This window comes from Equus asinus, chromosome 12 (assembly GCF_041296235.1).
Source record: "Equus asinus isolate D_3611 breed Donkey chromosome 12, EquAss-T2T_v2, whole genome shotgun sequence".
NCBI lineage: Eukaryota > Metazoa > Chordata > Mammalia > Perissodactyla > Equidae > Equus > Equus asinus.
In genome coordinates, this window is record NC_091801.1 from 73,849,846 (window position 1) to 73,877,660 (window position 27,815).

General features: G+C 41.6%; 1 protein-coding gene across 3 annotated transcripts in view; it reads right to left on the reverse strand.

The window, feature by feature from the left end:
• Window positions 1-27,815, reverse strand: part of ASAP1 (ArfGAP with SH3 domain, ankyrin repeat and PH domain 1) — a 343,885-nt gene that overhangs the window by 89,087 nt on the left and 226,983 nt on the right. For all 3 annotated transcript variants that reach the window (XM_044781189.2, XM_044781186.2, XM_070481609.1), the window contains exons 6-9: window positions 13,908-13,982; window positions 13,362-13,411; window positions 6,879-7,008; window positions 5,526-5,611 (exon numbers count right to left, since the gene is read on the reverse strand). In XM_044781189.2, coding sequence (XP_044637124.1) covers window positions 5,526-5,611; window positions 6,879-7,008; window positions 13,362-13,411; window positions 13,908-13,982 — 341 coding nt within the window. The remainder of the gene's footprint in view (window positions 1-5,525; window positions 5,612-6,878; window positions 7,009-13,361; window positions 13,412-13,907; window positions 13,983-27,815) is intronic.

Below are 27,815 nucleotides of genomic sequence, written 5' to 3' on the forward strand. Positions count from 1 at the left end.
TGCATCCGGGATCTGAACCGGCGAACCCCAGGCCGCCAAAGCAGAATGTGCACACTTAACTGCTGTGCCACTGGGCCGGCCTCAGGTCAAGTGTCTTGACTAGCATCATCTAGTCATTAAGTGCAGATGTGGATCTGAATATAAGTTTTCCTATCTCTGGAGCACAGGTAATTAATAAGTCCAGTTGATCTAGTTCCCAATCCTGGCTTTCCTACTGAAAAACAGCAGAATTCTGGATCTCTGTGCCTCAGTGTCCTTATACCAGCAACAGAGATCCTCCCATGTATCTTGGGGAGTTCTTGTGAGCGCTGAGATAATGTTCTTAAAATGCCAGGCACAGAGAAGCAGTTCAATACACGATTGGCCACAGGCCAGCAAAATGGGCTCCATTATTTCTTTGACCCTAGAGACACAGCAGCATTGGCTTCACTTTTTAAATAAGCAGGTTGAAAGAAATATGACCATATTTTAATGACATAGGGTGCTAGAAAAATATAAGTTGCCAAATGATGGGCTGAAGGACCCTCACATTTACACTGACATGCTGTAACACACCCACAGCTGCAGAGTGCAAGCTCATGACTATCCTTCTTAGAATGAACCAGAACCTCCTCTGTCCTGAGAGAATCACTGCAAATATCACTTCTTTCCTAAGCCATTCTGTCTAAACAATGATGGGGAAGGAAAACACTACGTTCTTTCTGATTTTAATTTACAAGAGAGAGACAAGAGTGCCTCTCTGATACCCTTTACCACATGTTCTCCTTGGCTTAGAAAGGCTGAAAGGCTCAGAGAGCACAATATTATTTTCAAAAGAAGTTAGGATACGCTGGAGTACCACAGAGAGTATGGTACTATAAAACAGATCAAACCATAAAACAAATAAAAAAATAAAGCGACCTCTTAACATATCAACCATCAACCCCTTCTGAAAGCCTGATGTTTAAGCTTCGGGCTTTGACTAAGGTACTTTCTTGACTAAGGTGATTTCCAGCTGTCTAGGTAACAGGGTGACATTTTCGCCCAGACACATTCCATGCATGTCCTGGGGTATTTAAGAAACTTAAATGTTACAGGAGTTAGTGTAAGTTCTAAGTAACAGCAAATACATCTTGATGTTCAGATCAAAGAGACAGCAGAGAGTGGTACACTGGACTCACATAGGGAGAGTCTTAAAATAAAAGTCCAGTCCCAATTTCTGGCAAACTAGGAGCATGCACTCTGGAGTTAGAGAGACCCGGGTTGAAGACTTAGTTCTGTCACCTTCTAACTGTAAGTTCCATGAATCTTTGCTTTTGTTTTGTTGGGGTTGTTTGCACTTTTAAAAATTGAGATAAAATTCACGTAACATAAAATTTTCCATTTAAAAGTGTACAATTCAGTAGTTTCTAGCATAGTCACAGTGTTGTGCAACCATCACCACTATCTAATTCCAGAACATCTCACCCCAAGAAGAAACCCTTAGCTATTAGCAACGACTCCCCATTCCTCCCTTCCCCTGTCCCCCAGCAAAGGGGGGGAGGATTTTCTGTCTCAATGGACTTGCCTTTTCTGGACATTTCATTTAAATGGAATCATACAATATATGACCTTTTGTGTCTGGCTTCTTTCACTCAGAATTAATGTTTTAAATGGTCATCCATGTTGGAGCATGCATCAATATTTCATTCCCTTTTATGGCTGAGTAATACTCCATTGTACGGTTATGCTATATTTTATTTATTCAACAGATAATGGATATTTGGGTGTTTCCACATGTTGGCTATTGTGAATAATGCTGTTACAAATATTCACGAACACATTTTTGTTTAAATACCTATTTTCAATTATCTTGGATATATACATAAGAGTGGAACTGCCAGGTCATATAACTCTATATTTAACTTTTTGAGAAGTTGCTAAACTATTTTCTAAAGCAGTTGAACCAATTTACATTTCTACCAGTAGGTACTGAGGATTCCAAATTTCTTCACATTCTCACCAAGACTTATTTTCTGTTATGTTGTTGCTGTTTTCCATTAGTCATCCTAGTGGGCGTGAAGTGGTATCACATTGTGGTTTTGATTTGCATTTCACTAATGACTAATGATGTTGAGCATTTTTTTCATGTGCTTTCTGGCCTTTGTATACCTTTTTGTGAGAAATGGCTATTCAAATCCTTTGCCAATTTTTAAACTGAACTGTTGATCTTTTTGTCGTTGAGTTGTAAGAGTTCTTTATATATTCTGGATACAAGACCCTTATCAGATAAACGATGTGCAAATACTCTCTTCCATTCTGTGGGTTGTTTCTTCACTTTCTCAAAAGTGCTCACACACAAAAGTTTTTAATTTCAAGTTCAATTTATCCATTTTTTTCCCTTTGGTTTCTTGTGCTTTGTCTGTTTTGACACACATTTATTGAGCATCTTTTAAATGAATGAATGAATGTGACTTTGGGCAAGTTACTGATCTTTTCTGAGCTACAATTTCCTGATCGCTCTTGACAAATGTTAGCCATTATTACCTGTAAGATGAAGGATAATAAAGTGATGTTTGTAAGTGCTCGATTGTGCAGATCATAATGGTACTTGCTAGGTGGTAAAAGGAGCCAGTGAGCAGAAGGATAATATGTTTGTTTTGAAAGCAGCACGTACTGACAGTGTTCATGTTTGAAAGTGAGCAGTAATTGGTGTGGGTGAGCTGAAATGGGGAACAAAAAGTCAAAAGCTCTTCTTTCCTGCCCCCTTTATTTCTCCATCGTAGCAGCTGCATCCCCACTGCGGCGCTACGACTACACTAGGCATTACCGGAGCAACCTCATTCTCGAGCACCACCTGACTTTGTACTGAAAATCATTTTGGGAATTGGAATAAGGACTTAGAATATGAAATCTCTCTCTTTTTAAAAGTCTAAGTAGAGGATGCCTTACAGGTCCATTATATGAATACTGAAGGTTTTGAGGGACTGACTCAAGTAGGAGAGAGCAAGAGCAGTCCTTGAAAGAGAATTATGCTGGCTTCTTGCTGTGATGGAGTTCTTGGGGTTCAACCATGGGGCAGCTAGGGTTGAATCCCATTATAACCCAGTTCTACTACTTGATATCTTCAAATATTTCTCCCCAAAAGGCAGTTTTTACTGGGTAGGATCTCCTTCGGCTGATCTTTCTCTGCCCTGGGGAGACACGCTTTTACCAGATTCCAATGGCCAAATGCTTGTCATCCTCCAAGACCAATCCCAAGTGCCACCACCTCCTTCAAGGAACCGTCCTTCGTCTCCCAGGTCAGAAGTCTCTCCTTCTGTTGATGCCCCATGTTATTAGTTACTTCCTAGCCCCATTAGGATTAGTGATGGAACTGTCTTACTCCCTATACCACATAATTAACTCCAGAGGGCAGAAGCCTTGTTTCACCTCTGTACCCTAGAACCTGCCAAAGTACCTGGCCTTTGTTAGGAGATTAATAAATATTTGTGGGAAGGAGAAAAAGGCAAGAGAAAAAGTACAAAGGGAGGATGTGTTAGCTATATAGGTTAGAGTTGCTCTTTTTTTCACCTTTACCAACAAAGGCAAATATATATAAAATTCACAAAACATCTTACACTTTGGGAAACTCACGTTTGTTTAGGTTAAACCCTCCTCTACAGAATTAGAGAAGTTTGAGATCAAAAGAGATTTCTAAAATCAAGTGAAATCAGATTTGCTGCCAAAGTGGTGTAACTGAGAAGACTGAGAGATTCACTTATTTCTGCAAAAGTCTCAAAGCAATGATATGTTTCTAGGAAAACTAAAATTGATGAAAGATGAAAAACTCCACCCTAAACTAAAACCAGGGACCACCACAGCACATTTCAAAGTTTCATAAGTGCCTCACTACACTATGAAGCCAAATGTCAGTCCAGGTCTTCACTATGAGACTTCTGTAGGCAAACTTTATCTTATAAATGTGAATCTGTTTCCACTTTAATGTATTATTATTTTTTTAATATCTGATACACATTCATAGCAGGTAGAATTTACTTGGAAAAGAGGAGAAGAGTTAACAAATCAAATTTATGTACATAACAATTCGATCACTAAAAAGCTTTTCCTGAAGAGAAATAATCCTGGACAATAAAATACACATACGGATGGTTTTTCATGCCACTTAGAACCATCACAGCAGCAAACACGCACAATGTAGCAGGCACTGGGCTAAGCTCTCCACATGCATCATCTCACTGCATTCTCACATCCTCCCAGAACCCGAGAAGGGTCTATGAACCTACACCCCACTTACAGATGAGGCCACTGAGGTTTAGAGAAGCACCCAATGCAGATCACACGGTTCCCCAGCTGCAGCGCCAGGATTTGAACTCATCTCTCTGTCTGACTCAAGCCTTGTGCATTTCCCATAATATTAATGCTGACCTCCTTAAATGCCTCAGTTGAATACAAAGATCTTCCCAGACATAACATTATCAAAAGGAATAAGAGGACATTATAAATTTAAATTTTTTGGAGAGTAAGCATTTTATCTAGTCCTCATGACCTTTATGTTATTCTACTTACAAATATGGAAGCTGTCTGAACCACTTTGGAGAGTCCTTGCACTATTTTCTCTGTAACTTCCACCGACTCAATACAGACTTTAATAGTAATGGGCACATTTTCACACAAACGCTCTATTTGAAAACCCAGAAAAGCTAACCCAATAGTAAACAAGTAAATAAGCAAATTCGGTGCCAGAGGATCTCAAACATAATAAACAGGTAGTCCTGCCATGTAAAGAAGCAAACATGGTGCCAGTCTACAGCAAGGACGCTCTCAAAGCACACCAGCGATCACAGAGGATTCAAAAGTAAACACAAAGTATTCTTAACGTCCCAAGTATTTATTTCATTTAATTTAGATTATGAAAAAAAACCCCCAAACAATCCCAAGCAGGAACATGTGGTACAAATGACCAAATAATAGGTAAAATGCCAAGTAAGGCACAAGGGGGACGGGGTCACTAAGAATGCCTCTTTAGTGACAGGGAAACATATATATCTGCAACAAGAGGGCCACAGGCTGTCCATGCCACTGTTAGCAGTTTAAGACAGATGGCATTTAAAAAAGAAAAAAAATATATATATATATTTATTTTTATTGTGTTAACAGTGGCTTATAACATTATATAAATTTCAGGTATACATCATTATATTTCTATTTCTGTGTAGATTACATCCTGTTCACCACCCAGAGACTAATTACAATCCATCACCACACACATGCGCTTAATCACCGCTTTCGTCCTCCTCCCTCCCTCCCTCCCCCCCTGGTAATCCCCAATTTAATCTCAAGACAGCATTTTTGAGGAGCCAAATAGTTGCACTCATTTGAGTTACTGATTTATAGAAAACAATGAAGACTGAAGACAATACTATTTCTTATCATTTGGGTGTGGAAGGTCATTATATCACTATATATAGTGATCAAATGAAGACCAGAGAGAAAGAATTAAGAAAACCAATGAAGTGAAGGGGCTTTACTTGGGCTAATAATTATGACTGCAACATTCCACTTACTTGCACTGTGCATGGTAATACTTTATAAGATTCTGCAGCAGATCCACACCCTTTTTGGTCTTGATTTCATTAACTTTAATGAGATACTGTGGAAATAAAACAGAATTGTATGTTGATCATTATGGACACAGTTCTTCAGTCATGGGTTCGGGTGGCAGATCACCAATCGGGAATCTGCACAAGTTACTGAGCCCCAGCTGCCTTTGGACAGTGTGGGCTTAACTCAGGGAACGCTGATTCGGCACAGCCACAAGTGTACAGAACAAACTGATTAGAGTGTTAGCATTTTATAAATGCTTAAGAGTAGTTTACCGGACAAGCAGAAGTCAAACACAGCAAAACATTCTGGAATAACTGATTATTTCCCCTTGGTGCAGTGGCTCTCAAACTTACAGTTCATGTGTCAAAACCTGAAAGATGGATTATTCTTTGCAGAAAACAAGAAAAACAGCATTCTCTCGAGGAACATGTCATAAGATACTGCAACTTTTGAGACCAAGGAGGTGAATTAGAAAGAATTTTTGCTACTCAAAAATGAAAGAACAGAACAAAAATAATGCATTACTAGTTTATGCAGTTAACTAAACACTACTAGCTCTGATTTTCACAACTGGCCAAGATTTTCCGTTGATACTGTTTGCTTCTTGTTCACTTGTTTTATTGTGTGGAAGTGTTCATGAGCAGGCAAGTTCAAGAAGGAGCCAAAGGTTATGACGGGGAAAAAAAGGAAAGAAAAAAATGTAAGGAAGAAAAACTTAAAAGTTGAGAAAATTCCATCCATTTTAATACTGTCTGAAGACTGCAAAAGGAATTCCATCACTTAACATCAGCATTAGAATGGGCTGGCCTCTAGGTCGAGGAGTGCCAGGGCTCAATGGGAACTCAGTTTGAGAACCACTGCTCTAAGTTTAGGGCAGCATGCTTTTTGTTGCATTTTTTTCACGAACTCAGACTTTCTTAATGACTACTTCATTTAAACTTTCATTCAAATTGGACACACGGTTAAAAAAAAAAAACATGCTCTAAACCTGTACCAAAAAACTTAATATTCATCAGTGTTATCCCTCATCAGAATTTTTTTTCCACACTCACTCTCAAGCAACATTAAAGTTCTCACCAAGAATCCTGTTTTGGCTTAAAGAGCCCCATAGGACCCAGGCTCAAAATATGAGACAACAGTGAAATGGCGGATCCCAAAAGGCTTGGAGAAAAATGGAGATTAGAATCCTTAGGAAACAGTCCCCTCCTCTAATAATCAAACACAGCCTGCTTTTAAGCATAAAAACTGCTGACTGGCAGGAAAGATTACTGTTAATAAGATTCTAGGCCAATGGCTGAAGAGTCTGCTCTTACTTCGCACATTTGGAGCTGAAAGAGGCGCCGCTCCTTCTCCATTTCTTCTGCAATCTCGGCTCCAGTTATCTCGGTGCGGATCATCCCATGCTGTTTGGCATGCTCTCTTTTCTCCTTTTCAATTTTTGTACTGTCATTAAAGCAGATGTCATCATTAAAACAAAAAACAAAACAGAACAAAGCCCACACACACTCGCGTCTTTCCCTTAATGAGAGCCACTTGATTATTTCTTAATGATTAGAGTTAAGAGGCAGGAACACTTAAGTTGGTAACATCGATCAAAAGTAAAACTCCAAGTTCCAAGAGAATGAACACATTGAATGGATTTTCATCTGGGAAACTTCTTACATTTTAACTTTGCTCTTAACACATGGATAGATTCATATAAATTCTCTTACATTTTGGTTGGTGTGAAGAAATTTTGACAGTTTACTTTTTCTTGGATAAAGCACTTTATGATGAAAAAGAATCACAAAGTTGGAGAACTGAGGCAAGTCTTGATTATCAATAGATTATGAGACTCAGAAATATTTCAAGACTATTAAACTATATAATGGGTCTTCGTGGGCAGGCACAAAAATTAGTCAAAGGTAATTTGCAATATTTCTCTAACTTGGGCTGTTTCCATATCCCAATAACATATTTTAATCATTCAACCATCTGGCACTGGGTTGTACAAAATAAGGACTGGGAGAAATCCCAATCTATAATTTGGAATCCTATGAAAACTTTTTCAGTAGAGAGGGGGCTGGGAGGGAACCAGGGAAATAAGAAGGGCCCACTTTAAACCTACAGCACCCGAGCTAATGCCTGGTGATGACAGATAACACTCTGGTAAGAACACACTAATGGTCACAGCCTTCTTTCCGAAAATCCATTTAACTTGAAAACAGAGTTCTAATTTCAGAAACAGCCTATAATTTCTAGCTGTGAATGCAAAGACTAACTGATTTAGCTTTCAAGTCTTCTTTTAAATTATGGTGGTGGGAAATGAAACTCCAAAGAAAGCCAGTAACTTTGTCTATATACTACAAACACAGTGGAAAGTCACCCCACTGACCCAATGGAAAATCTTGTACAAACCTGGATGGGACTCACTCTAATACTCTAATGCTATATCTAAGCATCACTTTTATCATGCCACCTTGGAAGTCCAACAGGTGTGATGGCAGGGATTTTACCCTAAAGAGAATAAGTCTCAGCTCTCTCTCCACTGGGGTGGGTGAGAAGAGAAGCAGGAAGCTATAGATGCTTGGGAAGAAACATGAGGGGCAGGCATAACTTAATAGCAATAGTAGACTGCTGGGGAACATGGTGACTTGACCGCATGTATTTAGCTATTCTTCCTTCAGCAATCCCACTTAAATGATAGTAAAGTCATTGAAAAAGTATAATCTCCCAAAGATAAGAATTGGAGACAAAAAAGGATGAGAGAATTCAACAAATATTTGGAAGAGCAGGTCTGATGAGAGAAGGAGTAAGAGAAAGTCTATACTCGAAACAACAGGGCTCCCTGCCTTCTTGGCCCGTGTGGCTTCCAGAACACTGTCATATAGAATCACTAGACAGGGGGTGCAGAGAACTGAGGGTCCCAGCAGACAGACCTCTAGATAGTGACAAACAGAATATTCCTGATAAAAAAAGCTATCTTGACATCTAAAACTTAAAACCTAAAAAGGCAGCTCATTGCTTTCTTGACAAGCCCTGCTGACGTACACGAGCTTTCGATCAACTTTTGGGTGCCCTGCTCTCAAATATGAATGGGCAGGCAAGGGTTGTAAGATAATTGAGAAAAGGCTCCAAATGAAAGCGAGAGATCAAAATAACAAATGGGCGGGGGGTGGGAGGGAACCAGAGGCAATAAGGGAGCAGAAAAAAGTTTTCTAAAATGTATTACATTATCAAATCTTCAGAGAGTTAAAATATTGCACTTATGAAACAAGAAACAGAAACTATAAGAAGAACAAAAAAATTAATAAATAACCCAACTAACTGAGAAAAAGCACTTTTAGACATTTAAAATACGATAGCCAGAATAAAAAGTCAACTGAAACAGTGGGAAAAAAAGATTGAAGAAATAACCTAAAATATAACATAGACAAGTAGGACTGAAAAGAGAAGGAAATTCTAAGAACAATCTAGGAAATCTAACATCATATGATGAGGAGTTTTAGAAGAATAAAAAGAAAAAAACAAATGGGAGGAATTAAAAGAAAATTTCCCCAAAATTAAGAACTAAAAAATTGCAAACAGAGGGTCAACACACCACGGCACGTGAAGAAACTGTGAAATCTTTTATAAGAGAAGACCTCAACGTTTTCTAATTGAAAATAAACCAAAACCCCCCATGTCACACATAAAGAAATGAGAATCAGAGAGGTATCAGATTTTTTCTCTAGCAGCACTGGAAATTAGAAAAACATAGAGCAATGCCTTCAAGATTTCAAGAGAAAATGATTATAAAATTAGAATTTCCTATTTAGCTAAATTCTCATCCTGTGTGATGGCAGAATGAAGATATTTTTTTGACATGCCAAAACCTAAAAATTTTACCTCCTTTAGAGCTCTTTCCTGGAAATGACTGGAGCTGATGTGCCAGCAAAATACGGAACTCTATCAGGAAAGAGGAAGTAGGAGATGTCCCTGAAGGGTAGTCCCAGGATGATGGCAGTCTGCTGATCTAAAGGGCCCTGGAAGGACGCCTCCAAGAGGGAGAAGGAGGAAGTGACGGAGAATGTCATAATAATAGATATCTAATCATAATAATATAGATCATGGGTTTTCTAAATGGAAATAAAATTGGTAGGTGTTGGACATCTGTTGGAATCGATAATAACTCACAAAAGACTCATATACAACTAAGCAAATGAAGAAATGAGGCAATTATTTCATTAAGAAAAAGCAAAAAATTGTACTATAAGAATGGAAATTCAGGGGCCAGCCCGGTGGCGCAGCAGTTAAGTTCGCATGTTCCGCTTCGGTGGCCCGGGATTCGCCAGTTTGGACCCCAGGTGCAGACATAGCACTGCTTGTCAAGCCATGCTGTGGTAGGCATCCCACATATAAAGTAGAAGAAGATGGGCATGGATGTTAGCTCAGGGCCAGTCTTCCTCAGCAAAAAGAGGAAGATTGGCAGTAGATATTCGCTCAGGGCTAATCTTCCTCCAAAAAAAAAAAAAAAAAAAAAGGATGGAAATTCAGGAGTCAGCCCAGTGGTATAGTGGTTAAGTTCGCATGGTCCACTTTGGTGGCCTGGGGTTCGTGGTGTGGACCTACACACTGCTCATCAAGCTATGCTGTGGTGCCATCCCACATACAAAACAGAGGAAGACTGGCACAGATGTTGGCTCAGGGACAATCCTACTCAAGCAAAAAGAGGAAGATTGGCAACAGTTGTTAGCTCAGGGCTAATCTTCCTCACCAAAAAAAAAAAGAGAGAGAGAGAGAGAGAGAAAATTCAATCATAATACACCATTCAGATTGGCAATGAATATTTATACTCATAAAAATTTAATTACTGACAACTGGTTTAACCACAAATTGTATTAATCATATTGGATGATCAGGGGTGGGAAAGTGATGGGGGGGGGGTGGTTGAGCAAGAGAGCTAAATCCTTATCACAGATGGCAACATGTCAGACAGACCAAGAAAGAACAGACAAAGAATACTGAGGAACAGGGAGATAAACAAACCAGGGCAGAGGTAAGAGGTGGACAAGGACAGAGACTAGGAGGGGAGGAGAGGTGGGCAGGGGGCTGCCGTGTTTCCCCATCAGAAGCACATTCTTTGGCTACTTAACTCTCCCCTTCATCATTAGACAAAGAGCCCTGGACCGTCAGGTGCAGCATAAATTCACTGAGTTTAGATTCTGAGGACAACACAGACAAGTGACCAGCAAGACAAGTTCGTAAGTGGCCTGAGAAGTGCTATGAAAGCATGTGGTCCTCCCTGGAATGCTTTATATTCTCTGATAAACCAGTGTTGAAGCCACTGTTATTTGGGGTTTCTATTATATGCAGTTAGAGCAAGTCTTATTTGATGTTTTATGTACACGTATTATTTTGACCACAGAATATGTCACCATTAAAAACTCTAATAGAAACCATTTGAGTGTCTACCCTATGCTAGACAACTATGACAGTTGCTTCAACACATTAACTTCTTTTGTCCTCACAAAAATCTTGAGAAGTAGGTAATCTGTATATTATTTCACAGGTGAGGATCATCCAGGTACGGTGGCTGAAAGTCACAAAACTGGTTATGTGGCACTGCCCAGATTCTCACACAGATCTCTGCCTCCTGCGTCTGTGCTCTTAATTACGACACCTCACTGCCTCCCAACTTCTAAATGGAAGACCGCAGAAAACGCCCAGCTTCCTCACTTATTAAAGCTAACAAATTAACTTTTTTTATTTTTGCACAAGCCATTTAGTTTTCTGTAACCCATAATCAAATAAGTCCTACTACATCAAACCAACAAATGCTTATTTTTTTTCTTTCTGCACATCAGTGAGAAAGAAGCCTATCTTAGGAAAATAATTTGATGACAGGGATTTATTAAAACACAAAAATAGGAGCCAGCCCGGTGGCATAATGGTTAAGTTGGCACACTCTGCTTCAGTGGCCTGGGGTTCGCTGGTTCACATCCTCGGTGTGGACCTACACACCGCTTGTCAAGCCATGCTGTGGCAGCATCCCACATGGAAGGACTAGAAGGACTTGCAACTAGTATATGCAACTATGTACTGGGGCTTTGGGGAGAAAAAAATAAAAAACAAAAATAAAACCATAATCTTTTTGGTGAGGTTCTAAAATTAGAACCCACTCAACTCGCTACTCCTGTTGTATATTTCCAAGTCTGGATAATTCCTTTATTCCCTAAATAAATATTCCCCAAGTACCAGCTATGTGCCAAAGACTCTGCTAGGCACTGGGAGATGAATACCATACACAAGTACAACGTGGTCCCTGCCCTCACCGAGCTCAGATTCTGGAGGACAATACAGAAAAGTGAACAGTCAGACAAGTTCGTACATCATGTGAGCAAAGGGCCCTGAGGAGCGCCCGGATCATCTTAGAACACTTCAGTTCTATGATATTCACAATACTGACCACCTGGCACTTTGAGGTCTTCAACCAACACGTGGATTTTCACATAAACACAGTGAGACCACCCAGCATCGGCAGTACTTTAGTTGACAGAGCACACGTTACGCCTTGTTTTGTTATTCCTATGTCCTACAAAGGAGATCCGCTCCACAACTAGTCAGGAGCTGGGATTTCTTCCCCCCCTTTTGCTCACTCCCGCCCCTTCTGTAAGTACTCAGTTCCCTTCCTTCCAAGTGCGTGCAGCTGCCTCTGGGCAGGGACAGTACTTGGCTCACAAGTGTGAGCGCTCACGACCCACTTTCACACAGAAAGATGCCATGGCCCACAGCATTCACTTCCATCAGCTGGCCTTTTTAAGAACCTTTTTGTTCTCACCCACATTTGAAACTGTCAACGCACAAAAGTATTCCTAAGGCAGCAAGTCCCCAACGATGCAATTATTACATAAGCAATTACAAAAGTAGTTCAGGAAAAAATATTTATCCTAAATTTGTTTTTCTTTTGCTTATGTTTTCATTCTGCTGTTATTGCTGCCTACGGAAATGCTTTTACTCTTTTATGTTTATAGTTATCTTTACAGCCAAGCTTTTTATTAAATGCTTTAAAATAACATTGCTCCTCCCACCCCACCTCATGGTGTTGTAAATGTGTCAGGGTAATAATAATAAAGGAACGCACAGTATGAAGAGGAGCCAGGCCCTCACTGAGGGCTTCACGCATATCGCCCGAATCCCTCACGATAACCCCGTGGGAGGCCACCTGACTGTAGAGGCCGCGCTCTGCTGACCAGGCTCCGGGGTCAACAGACTGGACTGTGTGCCAGCTGACACTCACTAGCTTTATGACCTTCCGCCCGCCCCTTATCCTCTCTAGGCTTCAGTTTCCTGACCTATAAACAGACAGTGAAAGCTGCACACGGATGGGCTGGTGTGAGGAGGTCATGCGTGTAAAATACTTTGAACAGGTCCTGGCAGGCAGAAAGCTGTCACAAATGCTCGCTACTGTTTTTATGATTTCCCAATTGCTATGTCACACAGAAGTGCAAACGGTCTATGGTTATATGCTAACTATAATGAAAGAGAAGGTATAACAGCCATAGGTCTCCAACTTGATAGTTAGTATCAGCCATGATCCCAAAACGCTTGACAGCAAAAGTGCATCTTGCTCCAGATGACTGGCCTGGGAGCTGTGCCACTTAATTAGGTCGGCACACTCGACCTCTTGGCCCTTACAAGGACGGGCTAAATAACTGTTTGTCCAGGAGACACTAGTTAAGGGCTCGCCCCTTCTTCCAGTTATTCTTTTTCTTAGGAAACTCATAACAATATTAAAAAAACAAATCAAATCAAACCAAACAAAAAAAACCACTTACAACTTCGTCTCATAATCTTTCCAAGCTTTGTCAAATGGCTTCTTGAGATCCTTAGAAAAGAGAAAATGAAATTGAAATTGAATGCTCTTTTGCTTACAGGTGAATAAATAATTTTTGAAGTAACATCTTAGCAAAATGCTTTCCTTTACAGGATACTTGAAACTTTACACAAGACACTTTCACACACATCACACCATTCACTGCAAGGGCAGCCTGAGAGAGTTGAAGGGTGAGCGTTCCTAGCTGCATTGATGAAGCAGGACCCCATGGTCCTGAGAGGCTGGGTCCACAGAGCGAAGTCAAGACTTGGGCGCAGAGCCCCCACCCACTTAGGCTCTCACCAACATTCCTAAAAGTGTCTGATCTTGTGCTCAGTCAATAATGTTACGCAAAGTCGCACATCTTTTCCAGTGATCATTTTCCAACAACATTTTTTACGCTAACAATGTTGAGAGTGCCTTTCAAATACAAGTACCATTATGATCTTAAAAGAGAAAAAATCAATCCTTTTAAGTTAAATCAAAAATCAAATTTCTGAACACTTACTCCTTTGACTCCCTTTAGGTCTCCTTTTAACAAGGAATCCAGGGTGAAGATGACATTGTGGCTCAGCCCCTGGAGCTGAAAAACAAAGCAGAGGTGGGTTAAAGGAGAAAGTGCGGACAGAACAATGGGCCAGCTCCTGCTGACTGGGGCTCTGTGGGAGGGCTCTGCACGCACCGTCTCCCTCGGCCTGAGGACATGTCCGCGGTCAGGGGCACACCTGGCCCCACTCCACAGCACGTGAGCAGAGAGCTGGGATCTGCACGTAGGCAGTGTGGCTCCACAGCCTGCCTTCTGAACCACTACGCTGCAGTGTACGTACATTTGTACAAACAACTCCTCAGATCATGTTTAGAACTTTCCTTGCTTCTCCTGAAATGGTAGATCTTAATTTGACTTTTCTTCAGATGCGTCTGTCAGAGTAAGCAGGGGACTGTACAATTGGTTTTCACTGCCTCCTTTCTATATTCTTCTGTGGCGTTTATCAGTATCTGAAGTCACCGGTTTGTCTGTATGTGTATTCTGTCTCCCACACCAGAACATAAGCTCAGTGAGGGCAGGGAGCTTGACTATCCTGCTCACAGCTGTAGCCTCAGGGCCTAGATTCTGTTAGAAAGAGAAGATATTTAGGAAGTGCCGTCTGCAGCTGCGGTGCAGGTTTTTTCACCGTTCCGAGGCAGTGGCCTGGGTTTCCTTGATTTCAGGATGGAGTCTACAGAGGACAGGGGGAGGGAGCTGCTCCCCAGCTGGAGAGAAGAAGGAAGGAATGGACAAGTAGAGACGGGGAAGAGTTTATCATATAGTCCGTCTTCAAGGCGATCCCTACAATCTTGGTGAAATCAGTTTTAATGGCATGGAACCAAGGCGGCAGGGACCCACAGAACTGGGTTATAGATGGAGAAGTTGGTGGGTTCCCTCATTCAAGAAATAATTTTATTCAAGTGTAAGTGTATTCAATTGTCAGTCTGTCCATCCATCCAACAAATCCTTCCATCTGTCATTTACCAGGTACCAGTTCTGTGACACCCACTATGCCAGGGGCTGGAGGTAAAGATGGAGAAAATGCTGCTCCTGGCTTTAGAGAGCTCGCATCCCAGGGACAGACACAGTCAGTACGCAACCAACACAACCACTTATGACACTACGTGTTGTATTAGAAGCGGAGAGACAAAGTGGTACAAGAAGGAAGGACGCTGACACTCACAAGCTTTGTGTGTGACCCTCTTAACATCTCTAAGGTGAGGATATTATAAGCCATTGTGGATGGCTACTGGGAGGATGGAATGAGTTAACGTATGCAAAAAGTGCTAGCTTACTCCCTGACACCTAGGAAGGGCTGAATACATGTTTATTTTTAAAACGCATGGGCTGTTAAATACAAACAGGGCAATGTGGGAGTAGAGAGGGGCAGGAACAGAGAGACCTTCCCTTTGGGTCTCAGTTTCTCTCTAACCCTTTCCTCTGGTTCTCTCATTCCTGGCTTCCGCAGCTCACAAGTCATTCTACGTCTTGCTCTCCCTGACCACTGACTTTACACACAAGGAAGGTTTTCCAGTGTGTACCACCAGAAGGCTTGGATGAGAAACAACCAACTCTTTCTTTCTCATTTCAAAGACAGAGATTCCTACCAAGACAATTCTGTCTATGTAATTTCACCACCATCCAAACAGAGAAACAGGCAAGCCAGTAGACCAGCCAACAGTGAGAAGGCCATAGATTCAGAGTCTAGTTCTGTGAGGGTCCAGGGCATTGTTTCCTGGGGAGTGGAGTGAAAAAAAATCTGAGATATTACAATTTTGTGGCTTTCCAAAGGGCCACAGTACAGAAACTGATACAGAGAACATCTACGATATTAAAATTTCATGGGGGAAGGAATTAGGAGAAAGAATGTCTTCAAAAAGGCTCCTTGGGGTGAGGGTTTGCAGGTAATAATAAAGAAAAAAAAGGTTGAAGCCACCGGCCTTGGGTATGAGATGGGAAAAATAAAGATTAATAGGATTCACCCTCTGCCCTAGACAGACAGCTGGAATGATATTTTGCTCTGAACTGTCACCCAACTCATTCCTGGGACACAAGCCCCCCGCATTCGGCTACCCTGGGGGTCTTAGGAGTCTGTGTGGATGGTGAGTAAGTGAGGTAGGGGCCTTCCAATAATCAAGCCGGTACCCACCTTTCCTCTGTTCGTGGAGATCCTGGCATTATTTTCTTCAAAACACCTACCATCCCTAACTATTTACTTATATGTACTTGTTTACTGTATCCCCAGTTTGAATGCAAGCTCTACTGTGCGTTCACTGCTATACTTCCAGAATTCAGAATGCTGCCTAACACAGAGGAGGTGCTCCAGAAATGTCTGCAGAATGAAGGAAACATAAAATCATGTGTGTATAAGGTTCTTCTCTACAGGACTGTTGATGCTGATGGAAAGTGTGGTGCTTATCCACAGGGGTCTGGTTAATAAATTATGAAAGTTCTAAACATTAGTCATAAAAATGAGAAAGCTCTCTATGTCTAACTTTGGAACTATCTCCAAGATAAATTGTTACATGATAAAAGCAAAGTGTAAAATAGTATTCATGGTGTACAAAGATTTGTATCAAAACAGCAAAAAAAAAAAAATGTCTATGCTTAAATTATTTCTGAAAGGACAGAGACTAAACTCTGGCTACTGGTCCCCTCCAGGGATGGAAACAGGGTGGGCAAGGACAGAGGGTGAGAGAGGAGCCTTGTACTGTGTACCCTTCTGCATTTTTTTGGTAACAAGCACTATATTGTTTATTCAAAAAAAGTAAAAATCCTAAAACAAAAATACAGAGATAGTGATTATAAGCCATTTTTAACTATTAGTCCTAAATCAGGGCTTCCATCAATGCCTCACATCCTTGGTGAAATGAAGCAGGAGAAAGCAAAAAATACATTGATGTTATTGACACCTTGATCTGAAGTCTGTATTACAAAATAACAATAAAAGAATTAGGAAACTCTGTGGTTAGTACTGAATGTAGGGGTTGTTCAAAAGGAAAAGTCCCTTAAAAGCCATGTACTGACCACACAACAATCACATACTGTAAGCGTTCAGTGTTGTCGTTGTGGTTAGGCATGGGGCAGCAGGCGGTGGACTGTAGTTGGATTGATGGAAAACCCCAAGAATTAAGAATTTCTTTGTGGTTATCCACACACATACTCTTGGGGACTGATAAGAAACCAAGAAGGCAAAAATAGTGTGTATTATGAATACAGAATCTCCCCAGTGATGAGCCTATGAAAAGGCTGTATGGAAAAAAAATTAAAACTTACGATCTCTTTCTTACTTCCCAGGAAAAAGTAGGTTAATTTATAAAAACTGGCAAAAGAGATTGTTTTAAGTAAAAAGTGAATAGTGGGGCCAGCCCAGTGGCATAGTGGTTAAGCTTGCACGCTCCACTTCAGCAGCCTGGGGTTCGCAGGTTTGGATCCCAGGTATGGACATGGCACCACTCATCAAGCCATGCTGTGGCAGGCGCCCCACATATAAAGTAGAGGAAGATGGGCAGGGATGTTAACTCAGGGCCAGTCCTCCTCAGCAAAAAGAGGAGGACTGGTGGTAGACGTTAGCTCAGGGCTAATCTTCCTCAAAAAAAGAAAAAAGTGAATAGTAACTGCCTGTCACTATAAAGATACAAAGAGAAGTCAAAGAAAAAGCAGACCAATCTCAAGAGGAGGAAACTTTTAGGAAATACTTATTGAGGTGCAGAACTACATTTCCTTCCTTGGAGACCTCATGAAGAGAAAATCTATTTTCTCAGATATTTTAAGGTGTGCTCTGTGACAGAGACCGATTACATGACTTCACAGTTGTAGGATTCTGTAATTTTCCTGTTTGTTTATTCTCTAGTTCTTTCAGGAATCCCTTTCATGGCCTGAGCAAGACTTACAAATTGATGCATAGCAAAAGCATCTCCATGACAACAGCACCATGGCCAACATGATACAGCAACAACATGGTGGACAGGCGTCTCCATGACAATGGCACCATGGCCAACATGATACAGCAATAATATGGGTGGACTGGTTTCTCCATGACAACCACACTGTGGCCAACATGATACAGCAATAATATGGGTGGACAGGCTTCTCCATGACAACCATACTGTGGCCATCATGATACAGGAATAATATGGGCGGACGAGCTTCTCCATGACAATGGCACTGTGGCCAACATGATACAGCAATAATATGGGTGGACAGGCTTCTCCATGACAACCATACTGTGGCCATCATGATACAGGAATAATATGGGCGGACGAGCTTCTCCATGACAATGGCACTGTGGCCAACATGATACAGCAATAATATGGGTGGACAGGCTTCTGGATTGCCTTCGTTATCTTCAATGGATCTTTAAAAAAGCCTTTCAAATTTATGATGTGATTATTTTCCATTTATTTTAGTAAGATTCTATTGATTATTCCATTCCCACTTACTCAACTTCCAATCCATTTCCTCTCCTTTAATGACAAAGTTGAATTAACCTAAATTCTTTACATGATTCAAGATTGTAAGAGGTTGTTGAAGAGTATGTTTTAAAAAGAGTACCTTCCAAATTTTATTAAGTAAATAACACATTAAAAATCTTTTTAGGAATGATGTTTGCGTGTGGTACACATATTTGCTTTCTAAACAAACTGCTGTTTACTTCCTTCCTGACAAAAGGGAATTTCCCCTGGGAGTATTATGTGTGCGTGTGTGTATAAACATGAATTTATATATATAAATATACAGTATAAATAACCCCATGCCTAACCCACAATATATATAAATACACACACACACACACACACACATCCAACCCAACCAGAAATTTGGAATAAATCAGAAAAGGAGATGGCTGAAGTCTATCGTTTTGCATAATGATGCAAAAATGACTTGTTTAAGCAAATAAACCGTAATTAATATTGGTTTTGATAAAACTAACCGTTTATTCCTTACAATTGCTTAAACACTACCAGACATTATACAAACAGTCCTGTAACCCCAGCCGTTGGCGATGACTTGATGAACAGTTCTCCTCTGTGCATACACACACACACACACACACACACACACACGTCTTCTGCACTGACTCTTTTTACCCCTGTATACCTTTACTACCACAGAAATGATCTTGTTACTTGTTTACTCATTTATCACCTGTCTTCCCTCTCTAAAAGGTATGCTTAAGCAGAGGCATCTCATCTGTTTTGTTCACTAACTGGCCAGATCCCCAAATAGGAGCCCAGAGGCAGCTGTCGGTCATCACAGTGCTGTAACTTCTGGCTCGCCAGGAGGGTGAGTGCCTGGTGGGGCTCTCTAGAGCACAGTGGAGGGGCAGTGACTCAGCAGTGCCTCGTTTTCTTCCCTCTGTGAGAGCAGCAGAGAGCAGCACAGCTCTACAAATGGTACCCCCACGACCCCTACATGCACATGCAAAACTGCATCAATTAACTAGGTCATAATTTGCTTGCTCTGTCATCCTGCATTAATTCTGACATTCTCTCTCCACCGCCCGCTGCTTCTCTCCCTCTCCTTACCTTCTACAGACAGAACCAGTTTTGCTGAAAGTAAGGATAATGCAAATCTGCTGACTTGCTCAACACATCAGAAAATCCAATTAAAATAATGAGCCAGCCCCCAGCAGTTAAGTTGACGATTCCCTGGTATGAATTAGGTATCCTGTCCAGTGAGTTAACTCCCTCATGCCCTAGAGAGTTATTTACTACCTAGAAGCTATTTAAAACTGGTGCCTTCTCATCAGGCCCTTTCCCTGGGGTTATGATGCAGAGGAATGAGTTCTCTGCAGGAGCTAAGACGCCCAGAGGCATGTGGCCACTCATCATTCCTGGCCTAGGTGACTCTGAGCCAACTGCTGGACCTTGCTGACTTGGTTTCCTGCCTTTAAAATGGGTGCCCTGGCACCTTCCTCAAGTACTGCCCACGCTGGTGTGAGAGGATGAGAGCCTGACATCAGGGAAGCTCCCGGTTTGCAGCAGGCCACGGGGCTGCCTGCTTTTACATGCGCTGCTTCATCTGCTGCTCCTAAGAACCTACACGGTATTATTAAGTGACAAGTTCAAACACACTCAACGGGTTAAGTGGCGGGGTCAAACCACAAACCAGGTCTACCTCTAACGTCAATGAACTGTTTACGGGACCATCTTTTTAAGCATAAAATCTTTTTAAGTTTTAAAAACTATAACATACTATAAATATGCATGAACAATTATTATCAGTTATGAGTGACCTATTAAACTAAGTTTTATTTGGTTGCATATGCATTAAGGAAAACAAAGTCTACTGCTCTCAGGTTGAGGGAACTTACAAACCCAGCACAGACGAGAGGTAATGACACCACCTCACCACTGCCCAGGGGTCTGTAAGTTCACCCTCCCAGGAGCCAGAGCGCCCAGTGCTCACAGGATCAAGTGGGTGACATATACTTAGCAGGGTGTGTGCTTGAGCAAGTCATTCAGGCTTTTAGAGACCTGTCTCCTCACCCATAAAGTGGGTGATAGGGCCCCTCCACATGCTGCCAAGGGGACTGTGTGAGATGCAGATACTGGCCCCAATGCGTGCAAAATGCCTGGCACAATACAGACCCTTAAAAAATGGAACTGGGTTTTTTCTTAGAATTCTTTACACTTGAAAAGCCCAGCAGTAGTGGTAGAAATATTGAAAATAGATACTGAAATAGATCTTTTGAGGCTGGGTTGGTGGTGGGGACTCCCAAATGTCCTTCATATTGTACCCCATTCTCTCCACTGGTAAGCTTCCTAGTTCTTGTCTCCCTGCCTCATTCTGCAAGGCAGTCTCCATAAACTGTAAGATAATGCATTCCATTACACCATGTGCTAATCTAAGCAGAGTGGCCTGAATTAGATTTATTAAAATGACAGATGGTACTGTGTTAACATATGTTATCTAAAGCTATGGCTCAGAACAACACTGCAAGATGGGTCTCTGTCTTAATTAAAGAGGAAACAGGCTCAGAGAGGTTAAGTAACTTGCCCAGGATCAAACAGTAAAGCAGGTGGTCAGGTTATTAATTAAGGTTTTTACTGACTCCCAAAGGCCATTCTCACTTCCTGTGTCATGCTGTTAGACTGATCTTTTAAACTGATTATCAGCTCATATCACTTTCTTGCTTAAAACCCATCAATGGCTTCTCATTGAACTGGATTTGGATCCAACCTCCCAGTTTAGGTCTGGCCTTGACAACCTGTCTTAAGCTCCTCTACTCATTCCTATTACCCTTCAACCACGCCAGCCCTTTTTCAGCTTCTTGACCCATCAAGTTCACCCCTCCTTTGCACACGCTTTACCATCTATCTGGACCACTCTTCCTTTGGCTATTGGCAGAGTCTCCTAGTCCCCATTTCACTTCCTGAGTGAGGTCAACCATTCTGAATAGGTCTCTCCTCCCTAATCTCCTAGTAGCCTCACCCAGGCAGGACAGGCTCAGTTCAGAGAGGACTACATTTCACAATCGCTTGTTTCTTTATTGCCTAGAGCAAGGCCTCCTGAAGGCAGGGGCTATGACTGTTGCGTCCACCACCGTGTTACATTAAACCCCCAGCACAGCAGACATGCTATATATACTGAATAAAATACTTGTTGATGGAGTAAATGGATGAACAAATGAATTCCTCGCCAAACTAGGAAAGCTCTTCTGAGACTCAGAAGTGTTACAGAACCTGAACCAGTTTTGGTCTTCCTGGAGCGAGGTGGGGGGCGGATTTAGGAGAGGGCCTGGAGGGTTAGAACTGCTCCCGGGATATGGTTAGGGGCGACAGACCAAGGATACCCTCCATCCAGTAGCTGTCAGGCCTTGCCTGACAACTGGAGAAGAAAGGATGCTCCAGACTTGAACCTGTCTCCACTTGGCTGTGAAAGTTCAGGCCACTCACTTCTCATTCTTGCCACTGACAAAATGAGAGGTCTATAAGGTCTCTAAAGAACCTTTTAGTTGTAATACTCTTACAGCTTAAAATGAGCTACTGAGACACAGTTGAACAGTAGGAAAAAACCCAGACCAATTGGGTGAAAGAGCTACAGGGAGACACTCCACTGCTGCACGAGCAGAAGAGCGGCCCTGGTCCTCCCCCCAACCAAAGTAACAAAAAAACAACTAAACAGTTCTGTACTAATGCCGAAGAGTGAGAGGGCTCAATTCATAACTCCTGTCAAAGCCCTAAATTTTATAGTCCACAATGTCCACGATAAAACTTCTGGTGCACTATAAATACAACCTTTTGAAAATGTCTGAAATATCTCAAGAAAATGAGCTTCTTACTTTTTTTTAAAGATTGGCATCTGACCTAACATCTGTTGCCAATCTTTTATTTTCTTCTTCTTCTCCCCAAAGTCCCCCAGCACACAGTTGTATGTTCTAGTTGTAGGTCCTAGTTGTGGTATGTGGAACGCCGCCTCAACGTGGCCTGATGAGTGGTGCCATGTCCGTGCCCAGGATCAGAACTGGCAAAACCCTGGACTGCCGAGGCAGAGTGCGCAAACTTAACCACTTGGCCATGGGGCTGGCCCCTGAGCTTCTTTCTTTGACCAGAGCAAGGACTGATACGCCTACCAGAGCCTTGGGCTACAAGCAGTTTCTCCTCATTTCCCGACCGACTCAAACAATAGTGAAGGAAGGAGAATGAAAATATTACAAACTGAATTCATGCTAATCACAGCATGTGCAGAGATTTCAAAGATGCTCTCTACTGTTAGCCTGAACAACAAAAAAGTGGAAATGTTCAAAAGAGAAGATTGGGTACATAAATTTTGGTGCAAATGATGGGCATGCTATACAGCTGTAGGAAACGATGTCCTGGATAGTGCCTCTGGGTTCTGCAGACCGTGCTCCGGAGGGAGAGGCTGCAGGCTTTCAATTAAGCAAAGGGTCTCAGGCCACAATATTTTACAAGGCAGGAAAACATTTCAAAAATACATAAATATGTGAAAAATAGATTACAAAATAGCACCACAGTATGGACTCAATGTTGTTAAAAAAATTATATGACAAAAATTACACATAAGAAAAAAAGCATGTACAAACAGAAAAAATGTTAGAAGATTTTATAGATACAGATATATCTCAATTCCTTAACAGTGGAAAATAAGGTTGTTGTTGATTTTTATTTTAGTCTCTTTTTCCTGTATTTTCTAAGTTTTTCACAATGAACTGGTATTAATTTTGTATTCACGTTATTAAAAAGATATATGAACGGAAACACAAGAGGGCGATATAATCAACCAACAGCCCACTTCTCATTCAACTTACTTGATTTACTAATATGAGATACAAACCAGATGGCATGTATGAAAGTATGAATAATCAGGTAGTGAATTTGGAGGAAAAAAGTTGTAGTTTCTCTCTAAGAGTAGGAAACTCTGGATCTCTGCCCAGAATGACAATCCTTACTAGTGGTCCTCAAAGTGTGGTCCTCAGACCAATAGTGTCAGCCTCACTTGGAAACCTGTTAGAAATGAAAACTCAAACCCTTAAATTAACCAGACCCTCCGAGGATGGGGCCAACAACCTATATTTATACTCTCCAGGTGAGATGGATGCAAGCTCAAGTTGGGGTATCACTGCCTTAGACTAAGGGCATCCAGAGTAGAAGAAAACCCAAAATTTCTTTAGAGAAGGGAGACCTACAGTCAGAGAGTGGAAATCACCTGCCTAAGGTCTAAGGCATAATTACTATGAGGTGGGTGAATGCTCTGGGAGATCTGGGAAAGACCTCAGGAAAAGTGGGAACCAAATCACAGCTTGATGCTAATGGCATTAGGAACTGACAAGATGGAATTTAAGTGGAACGTACAGTCTTACCGAGAAAATTGGGTGGTGTAGGAGTACCGGGGAATATGAGAATTCCTTAGTGTAAAATAATGCAATTATATTTTGTCTAATTCAATTTAAGTAAATGATGGGTTAGCTGTAACATCATCTCCTACATCAAGAGTGAAAAGGAAAGCCTCATTTCCCTTTGCATTATGTGCAGCATCTGATTCCATCTGAGGATAATGACAAGAAAAGGGGAGTAGCTAAGATTTATAAGACCAAGATAAATGAGAAAGCAAAAGGAAATAAGGCCTAGATAGCCAGCCTTTGGTTTAAAAAAGTCATCCCGACCCTAACAATTTCTTTATTGTGATCGAAATGATTAATCAGTCAGTTCATGATCAACTTGGAGACCTTTAATTTCATTTCCAAGCATGTCATCTATAATTTGCCATGTTTAAACTAGAACAAAACCACAGTGTAAGTGGTATCAAATCACATTTTCCTCGCCTTCATGGAACATCTTTATCACACATTATATGTTTTACAATAACAAACTGTTACTTAGGAAGCACCTTCTTAACACAATTAAAAAATCTAAAATAATAAGCATGAATGAGCACAAAGGGCTTACCACTACCAGGAGGACATGGTAACACCTCACAGTAGACATGTCCATCTTCACTTAACTGACAACAAGACAGAGGCACCTGCTGCTCCCTTTGCCTGTGCTGCCCGACTCTGTCTCCTGGGTCCATAGCTTCATGTTTTAAGACTTGCTTCACTTGATCCTCATTGAAAATTTTAGAATTCAAAGAATTTATCTAAATGGTGGCTGTGACATTCACCACCAGTTGATACGTTCAAGGCCACCCTGGCAGAAAAGGAGTCTTCTTAGATCTCATGTCTGTGCTGCCAGCTGCTGCCAGGAAATCAAGTAAGTTTTCTCTACTTGTGGGCAACAAAAAGCAGGAAGTTTTAAAAATCTGGTCCTATACCCATGTCCATCTTTCACCATAAAATTAAGTAAATTATTAAAACATTCTATATAAATAACCTCACAGAGAAAGTGAGAGTCAGGCTTATCAGCACAGAGCCTGGAACAGAGTGGACAGTTAGTAAACACAATCAGTAAAGTGTTTTCTTCTTTTCTGTAAATACTGATGTATAAAGTAAAGACGTGCACCTTACTCTAAATATCAAGTCTATCAACCAAAGCTTTATGCTGTTTCATGTTTCTATTTAAGGGAAAGAGCCTCTGCAAGCCTAAGAGAATAGTTTCACAAACATCTATTCATTATTTACGGCTCAGCTCAAGGATCTCTTCCTGATATCCTTGCCTTCTGGATGAGTGAGTGACAAATGCACCGGCCTCTGGTGACCTAGCTGAGAAACTGGTGGAGCAGAGATTTGAACTCAGTTTTATCTGACTTCAAAGTCATGCTACTTCTGCCAGCTCTCTGAATTTTCAATGGCTTAACATGGCCAGGCGATAAGTCAATAAAAGGGCCCACTCGTTTTTAGTGGAAGATGTAGTCAGCCACTACTTTAAGACTGAATCGTAGGCCGTTTCTTCAGGTTTAAATCTAAAGGTACCAAAGGCACCAAAGGGTATAATTTAAAATAAAGAGGCAAAGTGTAAAGAAGCAACCAGCTTAAAAAATCAGACATTACATCTTGAAATGTAAATAATAAATTCTAGAAGAGATGTGAAATGGAATAAAATTAAAAAACACACAACAAATGAAATGGACCACCTGACCTGGCAAAATCTCAATCAGCATTTCTCAAACTGGTACATGGGAAGTTACTGCTTCTTACACAGCAAGAAGGTCTGTGGTCAGACAAGTTAGGAAAGCAGTGAACTGGACAGCTTTCCTTCATCGTAGGATGTCTCTGAGCCTTTACTATAAAATGTGCACTGGAAGTCTCCAAGGGTAACAAGAGGTGCTTCTCAACCCAGAATTCTTGTCGAAAAACAAGGCACGGGATTCGTGTTTCAAGGAAAACTCCTAGAGGAAGGCATCTCACACTCTGATACTCCTGTTCCCAAGCAAGAGAGAGCCAGACGCACGGGGCTCAGCATGGCTGCTGTGCAGTTTCGTAGGATGTACACAGCTCAAAGCATCCACCTAGCTTGTACAAGAGGAGCCTGAAATCCAGCCACGCTCACCTCACTAATCCCTGTTCCCCGGTGCTGGCTGACAGCAGCCCAGAAGAAGGCACCCTGGCCGAGCTGTAGTACCTGCCCAAGAGTCTGCATCTGGAGGAGGTGGCCTTGTCTGAGGGCTACAGTAAGTGGAGGTGAGGAGAGACTCTGCGAGGAACCCCAAATCAATTCAAGACAGAACACTTCATCTGAAGCAGGTATGTGGAATGGCAGAATCCAGGTAAGACGCCTGGGATGGGAAACAGGAGATGCAGGAAGAGTGGAAGGGCTCAAAGGAGTGAGGGTGAGGCTGAGTCTGGCAGAATGCCCTGAGCCAAGGAAAATAGGTGCATTTGCTTCGCACAATGTGCCTCCAGATTTGGGCCTGAAGAAGGAGCTCTGGAGCCTTCTGGGACCAAGATCAAGCCAAGAGACGGCTGTTAATGATCTCGAAAACAGTGTTTGCCTTACTCCTGCAACATCTGGGCCATTGTTTTACTTGTTCTTTAAATCAAGACTTTTACTTAAGTTAAAAGTAAACTTCATGTCCATAAAAAGACATCCCTATCTTTGGAGAGGCAGTCCAGGGGACGGCTTAGAAGCACAGACTCTGGAGCAGACCACCTGTGTCTGAATGCTGGCTCGGACAGCTACTCAGCGCTCTGTGACTCAGCCTTCTCAGCTGTTAGAGAAGGCTAACTACGGCTACTACCTGGTAGGGCTGACGTGAGGAGTAAATGAGGCTATATACAGATGAGGCAGAAACAGTAATGCTCACCAAATATTCCATTTGCTCCCTTCTACTTCCTGTCCCCTGCACGTGGGACCAAGAACACAGTTTATACCAACGAACTAACAGATCCAGGAGAGCTGTGACAGGCCTTCCCGATTCTCCACTTTCTCGCCGCCTCTGCCATGGCAAGCCCTGCGGAGAAGGAGAAGCCTCCACCGGCCCAGGTCTGCGAGTTACAGTTACTGTGCGGAGCAGACTCCTGAGAAGACGTGGGGCAAGAGGAGGAAATAAACCTTTCCTATGCCAAGCCATGGAGATCTGGGGGTCAATGTATTACTGCAGCATATCCTCGCCTATCCTAGCTAATGCAACATGTGAAGTGCTTGAAACAGAGCCCAGCATATAAGAGGCACACTATAAACATACGTGATTGTTAACATTATTATTTGTATGAACAAAAGTTAGCCATAAAAATAACAAAAATTTTACCTGCCTCAAGACTCTGAGGGTGAGACTAGCTCTATCTTTGTTTAAAAGAGATATTGAGGGGCTGGCCCTGTGGCCGAGTGGTTAAGTTCGCGCGCTCCGCTGCAAGCGGCCCAGTGTTTCGTTGGTTCGAATCCTGGGCACGGACATGGCACTGCTCATCAAGCCACGCTGAGGCAGCATCCCACATGCCACAACTAGAAGGACCCACAACGAAGAATATACAACTATGTACCGGGGGGCTTTGGGGAGAAAAAGGAAAAGATAAAAAAAATCTTAATAAAAAAAAGAAATATTGACACGCAAATGTTAGGGACATCCTGATGCATTCCAGCACCAATCTGAGACTTTCTCCTCCACATTCAGATCATTCCTATGGCTGAAGAAACTCTCTCCTCCAACAAGCAACCACTTTCTTTCTCCCTCCCCTTCCTTTCCTCCTTTTTCTTCCCTCCTCTCTCATGCATCACTAAGTCTCTTCCGGCGTCAAAATGCTGTTTTTTGAGTCTGTTCCTGGTGGAACAACAATGACAAATACAAACACACAAATTTCAAATTAAAAGCGTTATTTACTACATGCAAAATTCACAAGATGAAAATTCAGTCCTATTTAAAATATTATTTGAACTTCCTATTTAAAACACTTTTAATGTAAATTCTCAAATAAAAAAACAAAAGAAAAACAAACCATTTCAAAATTTGGCCTGTGGGTACCAGGACTTCTGTATAGTGGATGTATTTAAG